Here is a 22,708-nt window from a genome sequence, read left to right on the forward strand (position 1 = left end):
TCGGAGAGTCCATGGCAGGGCAAAGCAGTGCTGGTGAGCTGTATACAGAACTCCATGGCCTCTGGTGAATAACCTATTAAGAAGAATCTGAAATTGGGAACAAAGCAGTATAACAATGATTCCTTGAGATATAGAAACATAGAAAGTAGGAGGAGGCCATTCAGATTTGTTAATTGTGTTAATGCAAAGCCCATGTGTGTTACATGCAGGGGGTACTGGCAAATGAGACTTGGATGCTAACTCTATACCTTACTTTGCAGAATTATTTACAATTCTAAACTGAACCTCAAATTGCAAGGGACTGCTTTCAGCACTGTGAAGAAATAAGAGCTTTCCAAAAGTCAGTGCGAGTACAAAGCCAAAATTGCTATGTTTCCCACACTGCTATGACACATCGAAGAAAACAATGTAAGGAAACTGTCAATAGACTGGCAAGCTTTATTCAGTCAAATCAGCTTTTGTTGCTACTTCCCAAAGGAAGAAGTTTCAGACTTAAAAACATGCACAAGTCCATGAGGCTGTCAGCATTCCAGAGAAGCCACCGAAGAGTATCCAATGCTGAGTAAAATAAGCAATACAAGGGGCTGGTTTAGCACAGGGCTAAATCGCTGGCTTTGAAAGCAGACGAAGGCAGGCCAGCAGCACGGTTCAATTCCCGTACCAGCCTCCCCGAACAGGCGCCGGAATGTGGCGACTAGGGGCTTTTCACAGTAACTTCATTTGAAGCCTACCTGTGACAATAAGCGATTTTCACTTCATTTCATTGCTATTGCCCCTCACAACAATCTGCATGCATGGGGCTGGAATTTCCGTCCTCACAAAGATGAAGACAACGCAAAGGAACCGTCATGCGCATTGCCCTCTTCACATGAGGACCAGGCAGGCTCCCCTGTTCCATTAAAGGCAAGTGAAATTAGTGTGTCGCGAAGGTCAGCCGGATGGTAAAAGTGAGTCCAAGGAATAAAGTTTGAAAAACACTGGTATATGTCATGTATCACTATTACAATAGCAAGGAAAGAGCTGTAGCCACAATAACAAACACTGGTTCTGAGACTTCGTAAAAAATATATTTAGGGGCCAAATGAGACATTGATGATAAGCCCTTAATAAAAATAGTATTTATAAATTGTGCAAATAATTAATTTTTATTATTAATTTTATACTTTTTGTTTTACAGAAAAAACAACCAGTTAAAGCACAACGCTACAGAACAAACATTTCTGAAGACTTAAGAACAGAGAAAGATAGGATAAATTAAGCACAACACTACAGAACAAACATTTCTGAAGACACGAGAAGAGAGAAAGATAGGGTAAATTAAGAGTGCCTCTATTTAAAGACCGGATCAATCAGAAAATGGGGAAAGAGGATAGGGCCACATAAGCATGATAGGATATCGTGCCACGGTGTACACCTTTATGCATAGTGAGATCACGACTTGCAATATGGCCCATGGGAAACCTCGTCGGAGCAGGTCAGACAAAACAGAGCCCATAAATTTCAGAGAGGCGTCCCACACTTTATAGAATGTATCAGACTTCGAACGGATCACAGATGTCAAGAATTCTATCAGGGTACATTTCATGATTATGTTACGCCAATTTTGAATTGAAGGATGCTCGTCACTAATCCAAGAGAAGAGGATATTTTTACGAGCCGCAACAGTCAGGATGTTATCTAGCCTTTTTTCATAAACTTCAACAATTCTCCTATCTGGAGTGCAATGCAAGCAATGTAATATCTTAAACTGAGTCTCCTTCATTCTATTGCATACTGAAATATTATTGGAATAATTCTATATACTACCCCATGTCTCTGCGTGGGTCTCACCCCTACAACCCAAAAAGATGAGCAAGGTAGGTGAACTGGCCACACTAAATTGCCCCTTAACTGGAAAAGAAAATTGGGGACTCTAAATTTATTTTTAAAAATCTACCTCATGTCCCCTTGTCAATATTAGCTGTCAGGATTCTTTTCCAAGACCTCAAAGTATCCACTGTGCTAACACAGGACCTAAAACACAAGTTAGAAAATTTACTAATAAACGGCTTAAGGGAAATGGAAGAGTCAAGAAGCAAAGTTGTCTTGTTAACAATAAAGTCTCCGAGTTGCTGTTACTTAATAAAAGCAGTGTCTCCGATTATTAAATTGTTAGCATTACTACTCAAAAGGTGATAAGGAAGCACCACTGGATAGGTCTCCCAACCTCCAAATGGCTCCAAGTATCGAATCCATGGTCCATAAGACCTGGTGGGAAGTCCAGGCTGCCCTGGATAGGAGAAAGAGCAGTTTAGATCTCCCTTCTAATTTGCAAATCATCCTCCACCCTCCAAGAGTATTAATAATAGGATTATCGCACCGAGCAGAACCTGCCTTAAAGTCCACATAAAATAATAAGACCTGCAAAGGGAAAGCCGACTAGACTGCTTCAATAACAAGCAAAATGGAAGTAGGGTTCTTCCTAACCCAGATGTCGCAGCCCATGAAAGAATTGGTTGAAGCCACCTCTGCAACGTCCATGAAGACATTAGCAACAATTAGGGGCAGCACGGTAGCATTGTGGATAGCACAATTGCTTCACAGCTCCAGGGTCCCAGGTTCGATTCCGGCTTGGGTCACTGTCTGTGCGGAGTCTGAACATCCTCCCCGTGTGCGCGTGGGTTTCCTCCGGGTGCTCCGGTTTCCTCCCACAGTCCAAAGATGTGCAGATTAGGTGGATTGGCCATGATAAATTGCCCTTAGTGTCTAAAATTGCCCTTAGTGTTGGGTGCGGGTTACTGGGTTATGGGGATAGGGTGGAGGTGTTGACCTTGGGTAGGGTGCTCTTTCCAGGAGCCGGTGCAGACTCGATGGGCCGAATGGCCTCCTTCTGCACTGTAAATTCTATTCCATGATTAAAGGAAGGATACAATACACCCAGTTGATTAGAAGAGAAAAAGACTGATAATTAGCTCACAGCACAGTTCTTTTGCAAGTATTTTTATTGAAGTGTTTCATTTATCACAAACAAGCAAAATACACAATAGTGTGGCAGCACGGTGACACAGTGGGTTAGCACTGCGGCCTCACGGCACTGAGGTCCCAGATTCAATCCCGGCTCTGGGTCACTGTCTGTGTGGAGTTTGCACATTCTCCCCGTGATTGCATGGGTTTCGCCCCCACAACCCAAAAATATGTAAGCGAAGTGGATTGGCCACACTAAATTGCCCCTTAATTGGAAAAAACGAATTGGGTACTCTAGATTTAAAAATAAACACAATAGCCACATGTTAAAAACAGACATTTACAACAGGATAGAAAATTTAAAAAACAGAAAATCAACAAGTTGCAAGGTAACGTCACAGTAATACAACTTGTAAGCACCCATGTCCCGGGTTTAGTGCAAAGACTTGTTTTTGTAGTCGTGTGGATGCTACCCCCCTCCAGTCTCTCACCACCCCCCTCCTGGTTTTTCCTCCAGCCCCTCTCCACAACCCTTCCCCGCCCAACACCCCCCTTGCCAAATCTCTCTCCTCTCTCTCCTGGCTTTTCTGAAAGCAAAATAGCAGAATGTGTTAATAACAGAATAAAGGCCCTTCTGACTGACACACACACACACACCACTCTCCACAAGTGCTGTCAGACCTGAGATTGTCTAATATTTTCTGTTTTTGTTCCTCTCCATTAATGATGTACCATGGCCACAAATGTTTATGCTGCAGCAATTCACCATGTCGCCAGATATCACCGAGGGGCAATGGGTAGGTGAGGCAAAGGTGTTGGTCACAAACAGATCTGATGGAAACTGTAGAAAGGGGTCATTGTTGATACAGTTGGTCAGGTAACAGTAAAACAATGCAAGGGAAGTCCCATTGAGTTTGATAACAGATGAGAAGTACTGGAGGACAGCGTAGCTACTAATGTCAAAAGCTGCAGAGAAATCCCAGGTGAAGGGAAAATTTGCCAAGTAATGGATGATGCCAGTTGTGACTTTCGAGAGAGGCTGAATGGAGAGATTCAAACTGAAAAAAATGGGGCATAAATTTGGGAAGGGGCTCTAGCGTTAGATACTGTTCAATAGGTCTTAATGAAATCTTTGTACTGTCAAGAAAGTTTTTTTTTTAATTTTCCAATTAAGGGACAATTTAGCGTGGCCATGGGCTGCATGGTAGCACAGTGGTTAGCATTGTGGCTTCACAGCGCCAGGGTCCCAGGTTAGATTCCGGCTTGGGTCACTGTCTATGCGGAGTCTGCACGTTCTGTGTGTGTCTGCGTAGGTTTCCTCCGGGTACTGCGGTTTCCTCCCATGAGTCCCGAAAGACATGCTTGTTCAGTGAATTGGACATTCTGAATTCTCCCTCATGAGTACCCGAACAGGCGCCAGAATGTGGCGACGAGGGGCTTTCCGTAGTAACTCCATTGCAGTGTTAATGTCAGCCTACTTGTGACAATAAAGATTATTATCTACCCTGCACTTCTTTGGGTTGTGGTGACAGACACGGGGAGAACTTGCAAACTCCACACGGACAGTGACCCAGGATCTAACCCGGGTCCTTGGCGCCATGAGGTCATAGATCATAGAATTTACAGTGCAGGAGGCCATTTTTACCCATCGAGTCTGCACCGGCTCCTGGAAAGAGCACCCTACCCAAGATCAACACCCCCACCCTATCCCCATAACCCAGTAACCCCACCCAACACTAAGGGCAATTTTGGACACTAAGGGCAATTTATCATGGCCAATCCACCTAACCTGCACATCTTTGGACTGTGGGAGGAAACCGGAGCACCCGGAGGAAACCCACGCACACATGGGGAGGATGTGCAGACTCCGCACAGACAGTAACCCAAGCCGGAATCGAACCTGGGACCCTGGAGCTGTGAAGCATTTGTGCTATCCACAATGCTACCGTCGTCTCAAGAAAGTTAAATGTATTTATTAACTACAAGAACTATGCACATATGCACTGTAAAGGTTTCAAACTAGGCTTCATCTCTTGCTTGCTTGTCACACAGCTCTGCCCAAGATTAGACTGTCTCCTTGGTGCAGGTTCTCCGACAAGCACTGTGTGGACAGTACTGTACTCAGTCCCTCATTAACTCTGTGCCGGACCCTTAGACTACATCTTGCCCCATCTCCCACCACCTCCAAGTTTTTGTTCCCTATGTTCCTCATTTACCCGATGCAAATACATTGTGTTATTACGACTCTATGTGTTCAGGTAGTTTGGAGGTCTTATAACCCTTTCATATCTCGTCACTATTGTCAAGAGGGATGGGATATTGCAGGTAAACTCTGTTGATTTGAATACTGTTCTTGCATCGAGACATCTTTTTATTCTCTTTATCCATTCCTAGGTATTGAATTGCTTTTTGTCGATTTGGCAGTAGTGGTGATGGGTAATTTTTATTCCATCATATTTCTTGTGTGGTTGACAAAACTTTGCATGTGGCGTACTGTCCATAGAATCCCGACAGTGCAGAGGGACGCCATCCGGCCCACCCGAGTCTGCATCTACCCTCTGAAAGAGCACTCTACCTAGGCCCACTGCCCTGCCCTATCCTATCCTCATAATCCCGTGTGCATTGATCATGGCCAATCCACCTAACCTGCACATCTTTGGACTGTGGGAGCAACCGGAGGAAACCCACGCAGACACTGGAAGCACATGCTCCACACAGTAACCCAAGGCTGGAATCAAACTCAGGTCCTTGGCAATGTGATGCATCACTGCTTACCACTGTGCCACCATGCAGTGGAGAGCTGCTACTTGGTTCCAGCATAGTCTGTGGAACTGCCATACTGGCAGAGATTTGCAGCATTTACTCTGTGGTGATAGTGTTGACCTCATCAACAGTCACAGAGTCAAAGTCCGGGTCTCCTCTGGCTGCTCTGTTGCTTATCCTCCACTGAGGAGTCATGGCAACCATCCAAGTGGCTGGCTGATCATCCCACAATGAGGGCTTTCTAGCACCTGCAACGAAAATGGACAAACCAATTTTGCAATGAGAGAAAAGACTGTTCAGAGTTGAAGTTCCAGTTGCAATGCTCTTTCCTCTTTGAGCTCCTGGGACATTGCAGTTCTGTACAGTTGATGGCCGTGGTTGCTGAGACACATTTTCTGCCATTTTGAGAAGATTCAGGGCTGCACAGGCATCTCTGCTCAAGAGAAAAAAAGACTGGTTATGGCTGATGTACATCTGCTCAAAGATTTGTTTGCTGCCATATGTTAATGGTTCCAGAATCATGCTGGAAATCCAGATGTCTCATGGGACTATAAGTCCAACTTAAATTTAGTGACATGGCTGTATAACAAATGAAAATCCAGCATCTTTGAGCTGACTCAATAAGCATGGCTATGTGTCCTCTTGGCGTGCAGTCTTGACCTCGTGGATCATCTTCAGGTCTTCTATGCATCTAGATGTTTCGGCCTTGTACAGTTGGCCGAAGTGTCCGATTCTGTTAATTTGAAAGCACTGGGCTGAAATGGAAGGACATTAAATATCACCTGTGGAGGTACTTCACTACACAGCGCTGACATGGTCCCTCTGGTTGGTTACAGTATTGCTTCCCTTGGCCTGGAGTGTCCCTGTTTCTGTGATGTTTAACAAATTACACAGTGGGCTTTATTTTGGTCTCGGATTACTTTTCCTCCTAAAATGGACTTCTGCTGCCTAACAAGCTGGATAGCTTTCTTGAGGGTTAAATCTTCCTTCACTGGCAGCATGTCTGAGTGTGTGTTGTCTGCTACTCCTACAACTACTCTATCCCTGAGAAGTTAAGACCTTACATCTCTATAATCGCAGCCTCCAGCAATCCTGTACAAGTCATTAATGAATGAGTCGACAGGTTCGCCTGGCTGCTGGACATGCTTAGTAAATTTAGCTGACTTCACTGTTTCAGCATCATGCATAGAATCATGAAAGCATTGAATCCTGGCCTTTACTGGTTTTTAAAGCTGATCATTTTGTCATAATTCTTAAAGCTGATCATTTAGTCATAATTCTTCCAAACCAATAAATAGCTTCCCTCCCTTTTCTTCTCAAACTTCAGCTATGTTAAGAGTCAACCAGATTCGAAATGTTAGCTCCCTTCTCTCTCCACAAATGCTGTCAAACCTGCTGAGATGGTCCAGTATTTTGTTTTTGTTCAAGCTAGGAATTGTCTTCATATTTGCTTGTGCACACAGTTCTGTCCAACACCAGATGGACCCTTAAGTGCAGGTCATTCATTCTCTTGCATCACTGTGTGGGCAGTCATATACTCAGTGCCAGGTGAATCCTATTAGTGCCAGACCTGGATACTGCAGGCTCCATGCTCAAGGACTTTGGAAACAAAAGGGAGATTGAAGAAGGGGAGTACTCTTCAAGAGTAGAGCGGTTAAGATTATCTTTTTAAAAGAAATGCAATTTTGAAAGGCTATTAAAAAAAAAGCACACAACAATGCCTGAACAGAGAGAATCATTTTCAATAGCAGTAAGGAACAGAAATTTGTGGCAGCACTATTGTGGTCAAAGGAGCAGGAGATGGATCCCGTGGATGAGAACAGCTCACAGTAAGCATGAGGGGAGAGAAACCAGAGCCTGTGGATTTGAATTGATGCACTTAGGGAAGCAACAGTGGCAGCTGAATCAATAGTCTTGGGTGATAAACAAGGCCATGAGCTCCTCACACTTGCTGGAGAGTGGAAGGAGTAGAGGAAATAAATAAAAGCAAACAGGTGGCTTTTGTAGCCACCTGGGTTGGCCACTTTCCGACTTTAAAATGGAGATTCGCTAAGAATGCAGGGAAATTCAGCCAAGGACAGAAAAACAAGCAGGTGCAAAGTTTCCTGTATATTAGGACTTGCAGAACCCAGACAGACTCGAAACCAAAAACCATCTGCATAGTAATAAGCGATCCCGGGAACAATTGGTAACATCAAGAGTAATCAAGACCAAACCAGACTCCTCGGCGCCAGCGGGAGCCAAGACAAAGGAAGGCCAACGGACACTTAGGAACCGCCCAGCGATCAGGGAACAGCTCCAGTATTGGAGAAATCGATCCAAGTGATCAGAACTCAGTCCAATCACTTGGAACCAGGTACGGGGTCCGCCCAAAAGGGTGCAAAGCCCCTGGGGACTTTAAAGTAGAGTCCCCAAGTTCAATTCGTTCTTCTTGGCAGCTCTCAAAGAACTCTTGACCGTGACTCTCAACTCGGAGAGACTCGCCTAGCAGCTGCACCAACCAAGTAAGTGTCCAGTCAACGCACGCTACGAGATAGGCGCTCCTAACCATTAGTCCATACCAGCTGGAAGCCTGCCGACTCAGGATCGAACGAGAGGCCAATTGTTCCCCTGACCTAGTGGGTCCCTTTTCCAAAGCTAAGTATTGGCCCGTTAGTGTTAGAAATAGCCTAGTGAATAGTATTTTATGCATGAGTAGCGATTGACTGTGTATATAATAAATGTGTTTTGATTTGAACCTTACTAACTGGTGTATTGAGTTATTGATCAGCACTTGAACTTGAACCTCGTGGTGGCACCATAAAGATGCGACTCTAGAGCAAAGGTTATAAAACAGAGCAATTAAGTGTAAAGCACACTTAGCAAAACGAGCAACACTTTGGAAAAATGAATCCAGGTACCACCATCGTTGCTGTCCAAAATGATGCAGTCACCATAAATAGCTTGGAGTGCAATGTTATTCATCATATTTCCAGCACATAAACCAGCTTTGGTGAACAAGTAGGATTTTATCACAAGAAGCTCTTACTGTACTTCTTTCAACTTAGTCTATAGTATTTGCTGCTCACGATGTGGCCTCGACCACACTGGGGAGACCAAACGCAGACTAGGTGTCCACTTTGCACAACATCTTTGTTCAGTACACAAACAAGACTCCGACCTCCCGGTCACTTGCAATTTCAATTCACCACCTCGTTCTCACCCTCACATTTCTGTCTCGGCCTGCAGTGATGCCCAATGCAAACTGGAGGAACAGCACCCCACCTTCCAATTAGGCACTTTACAGCCTTCTGTGTTCAACAACTTCAGACTATGAACACTGTCCTCCATTTTGTATTGTTTTTTACTTGTGCCAGTCTGTATCTTGTTCTCAAGTTTTGCTTCAGACAGCACTGACCTTTATTCTGTTTATTTTTAAAAGAGAACCCAATTCTTTTTTTCCCAATTAAGGAGTAATTTAGCATGGCCAATTCACCAACCCTGATCATCTTTCTGGGCTGTGGGTGTGAGACCTACGCAGACACAGGGAGAATGTGCAAATTCCACACGGACAGGGACCCGGGGCTGGGACCTAACCCGGGTCCTCGGCGCCATGAGGTAGCAGTGCTAATCACCGTGCCTCCCAACCTTTATTCTGTTATTAACACATTCTGCTATTTTGCTTTCAGACAGCACTGGCCTTTAATTGACTATTAACACCTACTCTGTAGCAATTCTTTGTTCCTTTGCTACTAAAATTCCCATTTCCTTGGCTTTTTGATCGAATGATATATTTGTAAATTAATCTCCCTCGCTCTCAAACCTATCCCTGGGCTTTCCTTTTTGCTCCACCTAACCATCCAGTTTTTCAGTAGCATAAAACCCATCACATCATTGGACTCGAAATAGAAACAGAAAATGCTAGAGATTTTCAGCAAGTTTGGCAACATTTGTGGAGAGAAGCTCAATTAACATTTCAGGTGAAAGGAAAGGTAGTTGACCTGAAACATTAACTTTCTCTCTCCATGGATGCTGCCAGACTGAGTTTTTCTCTCAGTTTTTATTATAACTTTTCAAATAAAAGTGGTACTCCACGTTTTCACTCCTGATGCTCTTAAGGCTGTGCTGCACACAGATGTTAAAATGCAACTTTAATTTTCTTCATTCATTGGATACAGGCACTGCTCCCAAGACCAGCATTTAGTGCCCATTCCTAGGCAAGTTCCAGCAGACCTACAACGTGAATTAGCTTGGCTGAAAAACGTTTTAAACTAATATAACACGACAAAGAAATTTCCAAAGCATTTTATGCAGAAAAATTACTTTTAAACATATGCAGTGTACGTTATTTTGCACACAGCAAGATCCCATAAATACTAATGACATGTACTTATTTTTTGAATTGTTAATTAAGAAATGCTGACCAGAACATCAGAGGTTCACATTTTGAAAGCCATCAGAACTAGCGTGGACAGAGTAAAACTCAGTTTACTTTTTGCCACCGAAATATTTGTCTGTGCACTTGGAGGGTTACTTGCTGGTGATGGCGTCCCAATGTGCCTGCTGTTTGTATTCTTCTAATCTAAGGGGTTGAGGTTATGGAAGTTGTCAAAGAAGCCTTTGTGAATTGCTGCAGTGCATCCTGTAGACACAGCCACAATGCATCAATCAAGGAGGTTACTTTGTCATGGATAGCATTGAGATTCCGGCAAGTGGGGACTCGGGAAGCAGATCACTTGCCACAGAATAGGGTGGGGCCTTACCCTCGGTAGAGTACCCTTTCAGAGGGTAGCACGGTAGCACAGTGGATAGCATTGTGGCTTCACAGCGCCAGGGTCCCAGGTTCGATTCCCCACTGGGTCACGTTCTCCCCATGTCTGCGTGGGTTTCCTCCAGGTGCTCCGGTTTCCTCCCACCATGTGCAGGTTAGGTGGATTGGCCATGCTAAATTGCCCTCAGTTTCCAAAAAGGTTAGGAGGGGCTATTGGGTTACGGAGATAGGATGGAAGTGAGCGCTTAAATGGGTCGGTACAGATTTGAGGGGCCGAATGGCCTCCTCTTGCACTGTATGCTCTATGTTCTTAATTCCCAATTTCTAACTTGTTCTTGTGGCCACAGTAACTAGCAGGTCTATGTTGAGTTTGTGGCAAATGTTTGGGTGGGGGAACTCATATTAACCCCATTGAACATCGATGGAAATTGTTAGAATCACTACACTGTAGGAGGCCTTCAGCCCATTGAGTCTAGACAGACCCTCTGAAAGGGTACTCTACCTAGGGTAAGGCCCAACCCTATCCTTTTAATCCAATAACACCACCTAACCTCTAACCTTCTGGACACTAAGAGACAATTGATCATGGCCAATTCACCTCAGCTGCACATCTTTGGACTGTGGGAGGAAACTGAGGCACTTGGAGGAAACCCACGCAGACATGGGGAGAACGTGCAAACTCCACACAGACAGTCACCCAAGGCCAGAATGGAACCCGGGTCCCCGCAGCTGCGAGGCAGCAGTGCCAACCACTGTGTCACCATGCCACTCTTTTCTTGCCACAAATTAGATTCTCTCTTGTTGAATATCGTAATTGCCAGGCACTTCTGTGGTCCAAATGTTACTTTCCAATTATCAGCCCAAGCCTGAATATCGTGGGCTGCTTCATTTTCTGAGGAGTTGTGAATGGAAATAAACACTGTGCAGCCAGAGAAAATGTTCACTTCTGATTTATGATGGAGGGAAGGTTATTGATGGGGCAACTGAAAATGGTTGGGTCTACAACACTGCCATGAGCTCTAACAACGATGTCCTGAGGCCAAGTAGATTGGCCTCAAACAAACAAAAGCATCTTCCTTTGTACCAGGTATGGCAACAGCCAGTGCTGAACTCAGAACAACCGGTAATAGCAATGTATCATAAATACATCGTATGAGTGGTATTCAATCTAGTAGTTTAATAACCAGCTTCAATATTTAAATAGAGAGAGATTGCAGAATTCTGAGGTGCAGAGGAATCTGGGTATTCCAATACATGAATCACAAAAAATTAGGGACGACACGGTGGCGCAGTAGTTAGCACTGGGACTGCGGCGCTGAGGACCCGGGTTCAAATCTTGGCCCTGGGTCACTGTCCGTGTGGAGTGTGCACATTCTCCCCATGTCTGCGTGGCTTTAACCCCACAACCCAAAGATGTGCAGGTTAGGTGGATTTGCCACGCTAAATTGCCTCTTAATTAGAGAAAAAATAATTGGGTACTGGAAAGTCTTTTTAAAAATTAGTATGTAGGTGTAGAATGTGATTAGGAAGGCAAATATAAAGTCATGTTCCTGAGAGAACGAAGAATAAGTATGGGAAGTTCAGGGAGCCTTGGATAACGAGAGATATTGTGAACTTGTCAATAAAAAAAAGAGACCTTTATATGGTCTAGAAGGGTGGGGATAGTCGAAGCCCTTGAGGAGTATAAAGTAGGAAGGTACTGAAGCGGGAAATTAGGAGGGATCATAAAAAATCCTTGGCAAGTAGGATTAAGGTGAATCCCAAAGCTTTTTATTCATATGTAAAAAGCAAGAGGGTGGCCAGGGAAAGGATTGGACCACTTAAGGACAGTGGGGGGAATCCATGTGTTGAGCCAGAGGAAATGGGCGAGGTACTAATTGAGAACTTTGCAAGAAAGGGACTTTGTGGAAGATGATGCTTAGGTAGGGTGTGTGGACAGTCTGGATCATGTTAATATCGAAAAGGAGGTGGCATTAGGTCTTTTAAAAGATATTAAGGTAGATAAGTCTCCTGAGCCAGATAGGATTTACCCCAGAATACTGAGGGAAGCAAGGGAGGAAATTGCTGGGGCCATGACTGACATCTTTGTATCCTCAATGGCTACAGGCGGGATCCCAGAGGATTGGAGAATATCTAATGTGGTTCCACTGTTTAAGAAAGGTAGCAGTGATAATCCTGGAAACTATAGGCTGGTGAGCCTCACGTCGGCAGTAGGTATATTTTTGGAGAGAATTCTCAGGGACAGGATTTATACCCATTTGGAAACAAATGGACTCATAAACGATAGACAGCATGGTTTTGTGAAGGGGAGGTCATGCCTCACTAACCTAATCGAATTTTTTCAGGAGATAACAAAGATGATTGGTATGGGGAGGGCGGTGGATGTTGTTTACATGGACTTCAGTAAAGCCTTTGACAAGGTGCCTCATGGCAGACTGGTACAAAAGGTGAAGTCACACTGGATCAGACGGGAGGTGGCAAGATGGATACAGAACTGGTTTGGTCACAGAATGCAAAGGGTAGCAGTTTTTCTGAATGGAAGGTTGTGACTAGCGGGGTTCCACAGGGATCTGTGCTGGGTCCTCTGTTATTTGTAGTGTACATAAACGACAGTGTTGAAGATTGTCAGAAGATACAGCAGGACATAGATTGGTTGGAGATTTGGGCAGAGAACTGGCAAATGGAGTTTAAGCCAGACAACTGTGAGGTAATGCATTTTGATAGGTCTAACATAGAGGGGAAAGATGCTGCAAATGGTAAAATGCTTAGGAATACTGAAAGGCAGACAGATCTGGGAGTGCAGGTCCGCACATCTTTGAAGGTGGCGACACAAGTGGACAGGGTAGTCAAGAAAGCATATGGAATGCTTGCATTCATTGGATGGGGCATAGAGTATACAAACTGGCAAGTCATGCTACAGTTGTATAGAACCTTGGTACGGCTGTATTTGGAATATTGCGCACAATTCTGGTCGCCACACTACCAGAAGGATATTGAGGCTTTGGAGAAGGTGCAGAGGAGGTTTACCAGGATGTTGCCTGGTCTGGAGGGTGTTAGCTATGCGGATAGGCTGAATAGACTCGGACTGTTTTCATTAGAATGACGGAGGTTGAGGAGTGACCTGATAGAGGTCTACGAGTTATATGGGGCATGGATAGAGTGGATGGAGGGGTCAGTCTTTCCTAGGATGGAGGAGTCAGTCACCAGGGGGCATAGGGTTAAGGTCCATGGGGGAAAGTTTAGAGGAGATGTGCGAGGCAGGCTTTTTACACAGAGGGTGGAGAGTGCCTGGAACGCGTTGCCAGGGGAGGTTGTGGAAGCAGATACATTAACGGCGTTCAAAAGGCAGCTTGACAAACACATGGATAGGATGGGTATAAAGGGATAAGGCACAAGGAAGTGCTGAAGGTTTTGGCACAGGTTGGTATCACGACCAGTACAGGTTTGGAGGACCGCAGGGTCTGTTCCTGTGCTGGATAGTTCTTTGAAATGTTGTTTGTTGCAAGGCAAATGGAATATAAATGTAAGGATGTGTTACTTCAGCTGTACAGGGCACTGGTGAGATCACATCTTTAGTACTCTGTACAGTCTTGGTCTCTTTATTTAAGAAAGGATAGAAAAGGTTCACTCAACTGATACCTGGGGTGGAAAGGTTGAAAAGGTTGGGCTTGTAGCTATTGGAGTTTAGAAGAATAAGGGATAATCTTATTGAAACATACAACTTCCTGAGGGGATGCTGAAAGAAATGTTTCCCCTTATGGGAGAGATTAGAACTAGGGGTCACAGTTTAAAAATAATCTCCCATTTAAGACAAATTTGGACACTTTTTTTCCTCTCAGAGGGTTTGTGTGTCTGGAACCTTCTTCCCCAGAGTGCAGAGTTGGCAGGGTCCTGAATACTTGTTAACACAGTGGTAGCTGGATTCTTGACTAACAAGGGAACCAAAGTTATCAGGGATTGGCAGGAAAGTAGATTTGAGGCCACAATCAGATCGGCCATGATCTTATTAAATGACGGAGCAAGCTCATGGGCTGAATGGTGTGCTCCTAATTCGTATGATGTACAATGTAATTGTCAATTCCTTCCCACCTCCTTGGATAGATCAGTGGAACCTGGTTGAATTTGTAAGATTTTAAACATAATTCATCAGACCCCTCCCTTTGCTGGCCTAGCTCCACATCTATTTTTTTTATTCATATTTTTATTATAACAGTTAAGGGTTATGTAGACTCAAAATAGAATACAATGTTTTGATTGGCTGCTTATATTTTAGCCACATTTACATATAGTAGATGATTATTCCTAATCATATTTTGTAATTATTCATGGCTACAGTTTTATAATGGTGAAGAAAATAATCTCTGCACAGTGCAACTATCTACATCAGGCTCAAGTGAACCCACCAGTTAGAAGCACTAGAAGGCGTCAGAGGGAGGTACGTAGTAAAGTTTTAAATAAACACATTGCAGTAAACAGACTAATGTTGCATTTTACTGTTTGAAGATTTGGCTTAATTTAAACCAACGACTTGGCCAGTTACAAAACACGTTTATAAACCAGGAAACAATGTAAACATCGTGTTTACAAGGACAAATTGGGTTTGTGAAGTCGAAAGCAGGCAATGAATGTAAGGAGATCATTCACATGTGCAAAAAACTTTCCCTCTTCAACTTATTTGAAATTTGCTACCTGCCACGATTGGATGTTAAACTGCATTGTTCTTTTAATTCGGCTGGAGACAGGGAACAGGTTAAAGACCCCCAGACGTTAATCTCAGTATTGTGAAGTATCTTTTGCAATGTTACTGATCCAAGATAACAACAAAAACAAGTCCTCCCTCCCTCCCTCGGCTGATTTCTGACACTCACCTGCCACCGGTTGTCCTCTCCTCGGACATTGCAGCCATCGCGGGGGGATGGCACTGTTTGACATGCTGATGATATTTCACACCCAGCACCGGCCGCCGCCAGCAGCTGCAGCAGGAGGAGGAGGAAAAACGTCGCCACCCAGTTGTTACCGACTTCTCCCTCTTCTCCCTCTCGCTTTCGCCCTTACAACCAGAGGCGAGTCCCCGGCTCGGAGGCCTCAAACGCTCGGACACCTCCCGCGCCTTCCCCTATCCCGGCACGGATTGTTGTTATTGTTTCAAATATTGACCAGCCGAGGAAACGCCTGCGAACCCGGGTCGATGGCTCCAAGGAGTTAGGGTGGCTCGACCGCTGCAGCTTCTTTAATCGGATGGCAGTGACCGGCTACACATCACTGAGCACCCGAGGGCCAACAGTGCGCGCCCCCTCGTGCTGCCCGCGTCACGTGCTCGCGGCCGGCCGGCCCGCCGGCGTGCGCTCCCCGGCGTCAGCAGGGTTCTTCCATGTCTCTTTGGGCTGCAGCAATGATATGAACCATAAGTGCCCTCCCTCTGCCCGTGAGGATAATAATCTTTATTAATGTCACAATAGTCTTACATTAACACTGCAAATGAAGTAACTGAGAAAATCCCCTAGTCACTACACTGAGGGAGAATTCAGAATGAACATCTTTCCGGACCTGTGGGAGGAAACCCACAAAGACACAGGGAGAACGTGCAGACTCCACACAGACAGTAACCCACGCCGCAAATCGAACCTGGGACCCTGTGAAGCAACAGTGCTAACCACTGTGAGGTAGCACTAATGTGATAATCTAAGTGTGAGGACTCAACCCAAAGTAAAAGAAACTGAAGCAAAACATCAAAGACTGGGCAAACATGAGCGGCCCTGGGAGGCAATGAGAGCAACTTAAAGGAGAAGCGACTTGGTGCAGCATTGCATCCAATCGGGTAATGGATTATCAAACAAGGATGTGGCACACACATCTGCCATCATCTTGGTGTTTTCCACCTTTACTCACGCATCTGCACTTACCTGAAAACTTTGTCATCGTTTGTTGGACGTGTTTTATCAAATAAGCAATAACATTTTTTAAAGGAGCACAATTAATAAAGAACTTGGGCAAAAAAGACAAAGTAAATATAATATTGTTCACATTATCCATCAAGCACTCTGGTCTCTACAGTATCCCTGGTCACAGAGGATCTCAAGCCAGCCAGCAGACATAGATCATAGAATTTAAAGTGCAGAAGGACGCCATTTGAACAATCGAGTCTGCAGCAGCCCTTGGAAAGCCCACTTAAGCCCACACCTCCACCCTAGCAGCAGGGTAGCATGGTGGTTAGCATAAATGCTTCACAGCTCCAGGGTCCCAGGTTCGATTCCCGGCTGGGTCACTGTCTGTGTGGAGTCTGCACGTCCTCCCCCTGTGTGCGTGGGTTTCCTCCAGGTGCTCCGGTTTCCTCCCACAGTCCAAAGATGTGCGGGTTAGGTGGATTGGCCATGCTAAATTGCCCGTAGTGTCCTAATAAAAGTAAGGTTAAGGGGGGGGTTGTTGGGTTACGGGTATAGGGTGGATACGTGAGTTTGAGTAGGGTGATCATGGCTCGGCACAACATTGAGGGCCGAAGGGCCTGTTCTGTGCTGTACTGTTCTATGTTCTAGCCCCGTAACTCATGTTGCTCTTTTATCTGAACCACAAGATGCAAATACGTTCCTTGTATTGGACAAATGACCACACAACCAGAATATTAATTCAATGATAGTTTATTCTTAAACACAGGCTTGGTGCTATGCGTAATAATCTACACATTAAACTTTACCTAACATCTGAAATTACCTTTACTTAACTTCTAAGTGACCGGCTCTGTGCCGGTTAGATAAGCCCTTTATCTGGGTCCTCACGTGTGGCGGCTGGAAGTCGTCAGGTTCGTCTCGGCTGCGGCTCGTCCTTCAGGTAGCGATTGCGGGTCCTTGAACTTGGCTGGTCGATGTGCTGCGATTGGTGAGGCAGAGGCCGGTCCCCAAAAGAGACTGAATACTAGTTGCGCAGTTCTTCTTATCCCCAGATCTTTTGCGCTCTTTTCGGCGGTCCCAACTCGGGATCCAATGGATGGATAGGGTTTCGACCACCCTAATCGATGCTGGCCAATTAGGTATGCACTCCCAATAAGGTAAATAGGCACCCCCGGGACTGCTCCTGCTGCTATGTTTCAATCTGTGTCCCATTTTCCTGGGGAAATCGGTGATTGACCTTTTAGCAGGTGTGAGTTTCTGTGCAGGTCTGGTTTCCCTTTGAACAATACACAGGGGCTTTGTACCATCTGTGTCCCAACCTGACCATTATTCCCATTATCCTTTGCGGGTGGCCATTTTAAATGGCCACACTCAGTAACCCCACCCAACCTTTTTTTTGGACACTGAGGACAATTTATCATGGCCCATCCACCTAACCTGCACATCTTTGGACTGTGGGAGGAAACCGGAGCACAGGAGGAAACGCCGCAGACACGGGGAGAACGTGCAGACTCCACGCAGACAGTGAGCCAAGCCGGGAATCGAACCTGGGACCCTGGAGCTGTGAAGCAACTGTGCTACCATGCTGCCCACATCTCGTGCTCCTTCTCCAATTATTTGTCTTATACAGTTTGCCCATCGCTACAATACAGCAAAAGTAGCGAAGCAACTGGTGCTCCACCATGTTTAACTTATCAACATGTTAACCGATCAATGTCCTCCTGCTCCAAAAGGCAACACATTCCATGTTTGTGGTAGTCGGTATTAGGGATATTACGGTACCCAGGTTGAGGCTGTAAGACCAATTAGCAGTAGCTGGGAGAAATTCAACACTTTGTGTGTTGGTAAGTATTGTGATTGGTAAGTAAAATCTTTATTCCTTTCACTTATTCATTATTTGATACTATATTTGTAGTCAGTTAAGGTAAAGTGTAAAAATGGCAGCAGATCCCAGACCCGTGTTATGCTCCTCGTGCTCAATGTGGGAGTTCAGGGACGTAGCCGATGCCCCTGACTCCTTCATGTGCGGGAAGTGTGTTCAGTTGCAGCTCCTGTTAGACCGCATGACGGCTCTGGAGCTGTGGATGGACTCACTTTGGAGCATCCGCGATGCTGAGGAGATCGTGGATAGTACGTTTAGTGAGTTGGTCACACCGCAGATTAGGATTGGTGAGGGAGACAGGGAATGGGTGACCAAAAGGCAGAGAAAGAGCAGGAAGGCAGTGCAGGTGTCCCCTGCGGTCATCTCCCTCCAAAACAGGTATAACGTTTTGGATACTGTTGGGGGAGATGGCTCACCAGGGGAAGGCAGTAGTAGCCAGGCTCATGGCACCGTGACTGGCTCTGCTGCACAGAAGGGCGGGAAAAAGACTGGCAGGGCTATAGTCATAGGGGATTCAATCGTGAGGGGAGTAGACAAGCATTTCTGTGGTCGAAAACGAGACACCCAAATGGTATGTTGCCTCTCGGGTGCACGGGTCAGGGATGTCTCAGATCGGCTGCAGGACATACTGAAGGGGGAGGGTGAACAGCCAGTTGTCATGGTGCATATAGGCACCAACGATATAGGTAAAAATCAGGATGAGGTCCTACAATCAGAATTTAGGGAGTTAGGAGATAAGTTAAAAAGTAGGACCTCAAAGGTAGTAATCTCAGGATTGCTAACAGTCAGAGTAGAAATTCAAGAATAGTCAGAATGAATACGTGGCTTGAGAGATGGTGCAGGAGGGAGGGGTTCAGATTTGTGAGACATTGGAACCAGTTCTGGGGGCGGTGGAAGCATTACAAATCGAATGGTCTACACCTGGGCAGGACTGGAACCAATGTCCTAGGGGATGCTTTTGCTAACACTGTTGGGGAGGTTTTAAACTAATGCGGCAGGGGGATGGGAACCAGATTAGGGAGTTGGAGGACAGTAAAGAGGCAGCAACTAAAGCCAGTAAGCTACTAGATAATAAACTCAATGTGACTAAGGGGAAGAGTAAACAGGGAAGAGATGATGAACGCAAATGGATAGATGGTCTGAGGTGCATTTGTTTTAATGCGAGAAGTGTAGCAGGTAAAGCAGATGAATTTAGGGCTTGGATTAGTATTTGGGAATATGATGTTATTGGTATTACTGAGACTTGATTGAGGGAAGGGCAAGACTGGCAACTAAATATCCCAGGGTATAGATGCTTCAGGAGGGATAGAGAGGGAGGTAAAAGGGGTGGAGGAGTTGCATTACTGCTTAGAGATGATAACACAGCTGTGATTAAGGAGGGCACAATGGAGGATTCGAGCACTGAGGCAATATGGGTAGAGCTAAGAAATAGGAAGGGTGCAGTAACATTGTTGGAAATTTACTACAGGCCTCCCAAAAGCGATCGTGAAGTAGAGGTACAAATATGTAGACAGATTATAGCAAAATGTAGGAGCAATAGGGTGGTTGTGATGGAAGATTTTAACTTCCCCAACTTGAATGGGACTCTTGTAGTGCTGGAGGCGTAGATGGAGCAGAATTTGTAAGGAGCATCCAGGAGAGTTTTTTAGAGCAGTACGTAAATAGTCCAACTCGGGAAGGGGCCATACTGGACCTGGTATTGGGGAATGATCCCGGCCAGGTGGTTGAAGTTTCAGTCGGTGATTACTTTGGGAATAGCGATCACAATTCCGTAAGTTTTAGAATACTCATGGACAAAGACGAGAGTGGTCCTAAAGGAAGAGTGCTAAATTGGGGAAAGGCTAAGTATAACAAAATTCGGCAGGAGCTAGGGAATGTGGATTGGAAGCAGCTGTTTAAGGGTAAATCCACATTTGAAATGTGGGAGTCTTTTAAGGAAAGGTTGATTAGAGTGCAGGACAGACATGTCCCTGTGAAAATGAGGGATAGAAATGGCAAGATTAGGGAACCATGGATGATGGGTGGAATTGTGAGACTAGCTAAGATGAAAAAGGAAGCATACATAAGATCTAGGCGACTTAAAACTGATGAAGCTTTGGAGGAATATCGGGAAAGTAGGACAAATCTCAAACGTGCAATAAAGAGGGCTAAAAGGGGTCATGAAATATCTTTGGCTAACAGGGTTAAGGAAAATCCCAAAGCCTTTTATTCGTATATAAGGAGCAAGAGGGTAACTAGAGAAAGGATTGGCCCACTCAAAGACAAAAGAGGGAATTTATGCGTGGAGTCAGAGGAAATGGGTGAGATTCTTAATGAGTACTTTGCATCGGTATTCACCAAGGAGAGGGACATGACGGATGTTGAGGCTAGGGATGGATGTTTAAATACTCTAGGTCAAGTCGGCATAAGGAAGCGAGAAGTTTTGGGTATTCTAAAAGGCATTAAGGTGGACAAGTCCCCAGGTCCCGATGGGATCTATCCCAGGTTACTGAGGGAAGCGAGGGACGAAATAGCTGGGGCCTCAACAGTTATCTTTGCAGCATCCTTGAGCACGGGTGAGGTCCCGGAGGACTGGAGAATTGCTAATGTTGTCCCTTTGTTTAAGAATGGTAGCAGGGATAATCCAGGGAATTATAAACCTGTGAGCTTGACGTCAGTGGTAGGCAAACTGTTGGAGAAGATACTGAGGGATAGGATCTATTCACATTTGGAAGAAAATAGACTTATCAGTGATAGGCAGCATGGTTTTGTGCAGGGAAGGTCATGTCTTACAAACCTAATAGAATTCTTTGAGGAAGTGACAAAGTTAATTGATGAGGGAAGGGCTGTAGATGGCATATACATGGACTTCAGTAAGGCGTTTGATAAAGTTTCCCATGGCAGGTTGATGGAAAAAGTGAAGTCGTATGGGGTTCAGGGTGTACTAGCTAGATGGATAAAGAACTGGCTGGGCAACAGGAGACAGAGAGTAGTGGTGGAAGGGAGTGTCTCAAAATGGAGAAAGGTGATAATGGTGTTCCACAGGGATCCGTGCTCGGACCATTGTTGTTTGTGATATACATAAATGATCTGGAGGAAGGTATAGGTGGTCTGATTAGCAAGTTTGCAGATGATACTAAGATTGGTGTAGTTGCAGATAGCGAGGAGGACTGTCAGAGAATACAGCAAAATATAGGTAGATTGGAGAGTTGGGCAGAGAAATGACAGATGGAGTTCAATCCAGGCAAATGCGAGGTGATGCATTTTGGAAGATCTAATTCAAGAGCGGACTATACGGTCAATTGAAGAGTCCGGGGGAAAATTGATGTTCAGAGAGATCTGGGAGTTCAGGTCCATTGTACCCTGAAGGTGGCAACGCAGGTCGATAGAGGGGTCAAGAAGGCATACAGCATGCTTGTCTTCATTGGACCGTGATGTGGAGATGCCGGCGTTGGACTGGGGTGAGCACAGTAAGAAGTCTTACAACACCAGGTTAAAGTCCAACAGGTTTGTTTCAAACACGAGCTTTCGGAGCACGGCTCCGAAAGCTCGTGTTTGAAACAAACCTGTTGGACTTTAACCTGGTGTTGTAAGACTTTTCATTGGACCGGGTATTGAGTACAAGTGTCGGCAGGTCATGTTACAGTTGTAAACGACTTTGGTTAGGCCACATTTGGAATACTGCGTGCAGTTCTGGTCGCCACATTACCAGAAGGATGTGGATGCTTTAGAGAGGGTGCAGAGGAGGTTCACCAGGATGTTGCCTGGTATGGAGGGTGCTAGCTGTGAAGAAAGGTTGAGTAGATTAGGATTGTTTTCGTTGGAAAGACGGAGGTTGAGGGGGGGCCTGATTGAGGTCTACAAAATTATGAGAGGTATGGACAGGGTGGATAGCAACAAACTTTTTCCAAGAGTGGGGGTGTCAATTACAAGGGGTCACGATTTCAAGGTGAGAGGAGGAAAGTTTAAGGGAGATGTGCGTGGGAAGTTTTTTTACACAGAGGATGGTGGGTGCCTGGAACACGTTGCCAGCGGAGGTGGTAGAGGCGGACACGATAGCATCATTTAAGATGCATCTAGACAGATATATGAACGGGGGTGGGGGGAACAGAGGGAAGTAGATCCTTGGAAAATATGCGACAGGTTTAGATAAAGGATCTGGATCAGCGCAGGCTGGGAGGGCCGAAGATCCTGTTCCTGTGCTGTAATTTTCTTTGTTCTTTGTTATTGGTGTGGGACGTACCTGAGACAGCAAGATCATTGGTGAAGTCTGCCTGCTGGTTCCGCCCAGTAAGGCAGAGTATAAGAGTCTGTGTCTCCCAAGCTGCTGCATTCTGTACCTGTGCTGCTGGGGGAAACATCTAGTCCAATAAAGCCCTCAATTGTCATCCAATCTTGCTTCTGGAGTCATTGATCGGGCATCAATTTATTGGACTAGATTTTAAAGAATGGAGCTCTGAGTGTCTGCAACTCAGCCCCGACACGGCAAACTCAGCAGCAACCCTC

The 22,708-nt window shown here is 45.3% G+C and overlaps 1 protein-coding gene across 1 annotated transcript in view; it reads right to left on the reverse strand.

The window, feature by feature from the left end:
* rngtt (RNA guanylyltransferase and 5'-phosphatase) overlaps positions 1-15,755 on the reverse strand; it is a 519,190-nt gene extending 503,435 nt beyond the window's left edge. The window contains exon 1 of the mRNA XM_038799337.1: positions 15,325-15,755. Coding sequence (XP_038655265.1) covers positions 15,325-15,388 — 64 coding nt within the window. The 5' untranslated portion in view covers positions 15,389-15,755. The remainder of the gene's footprint in view (positions 1-15,324) is intronic.
* Between the last annotated feature and the right edge of the window lie 6,953 nt (positions 15,756-22,708).

Source organism: Scyliorhinus canicula, chromosome 6, assembly GCF_902713615.1.
Source record: "Scyliorhinus canicula chromosome 6, sScyCan1.1, whole genome shotgun sequence".
Classification (NCBI taxonomy): domain Eukaryota; kingdom Metazoa; phylum Chordata; class Chondrichthyes; order Carcharhiniformes; family Scyliorhinidae; genus Scyliorhinus; species Scyliorhinus canicula.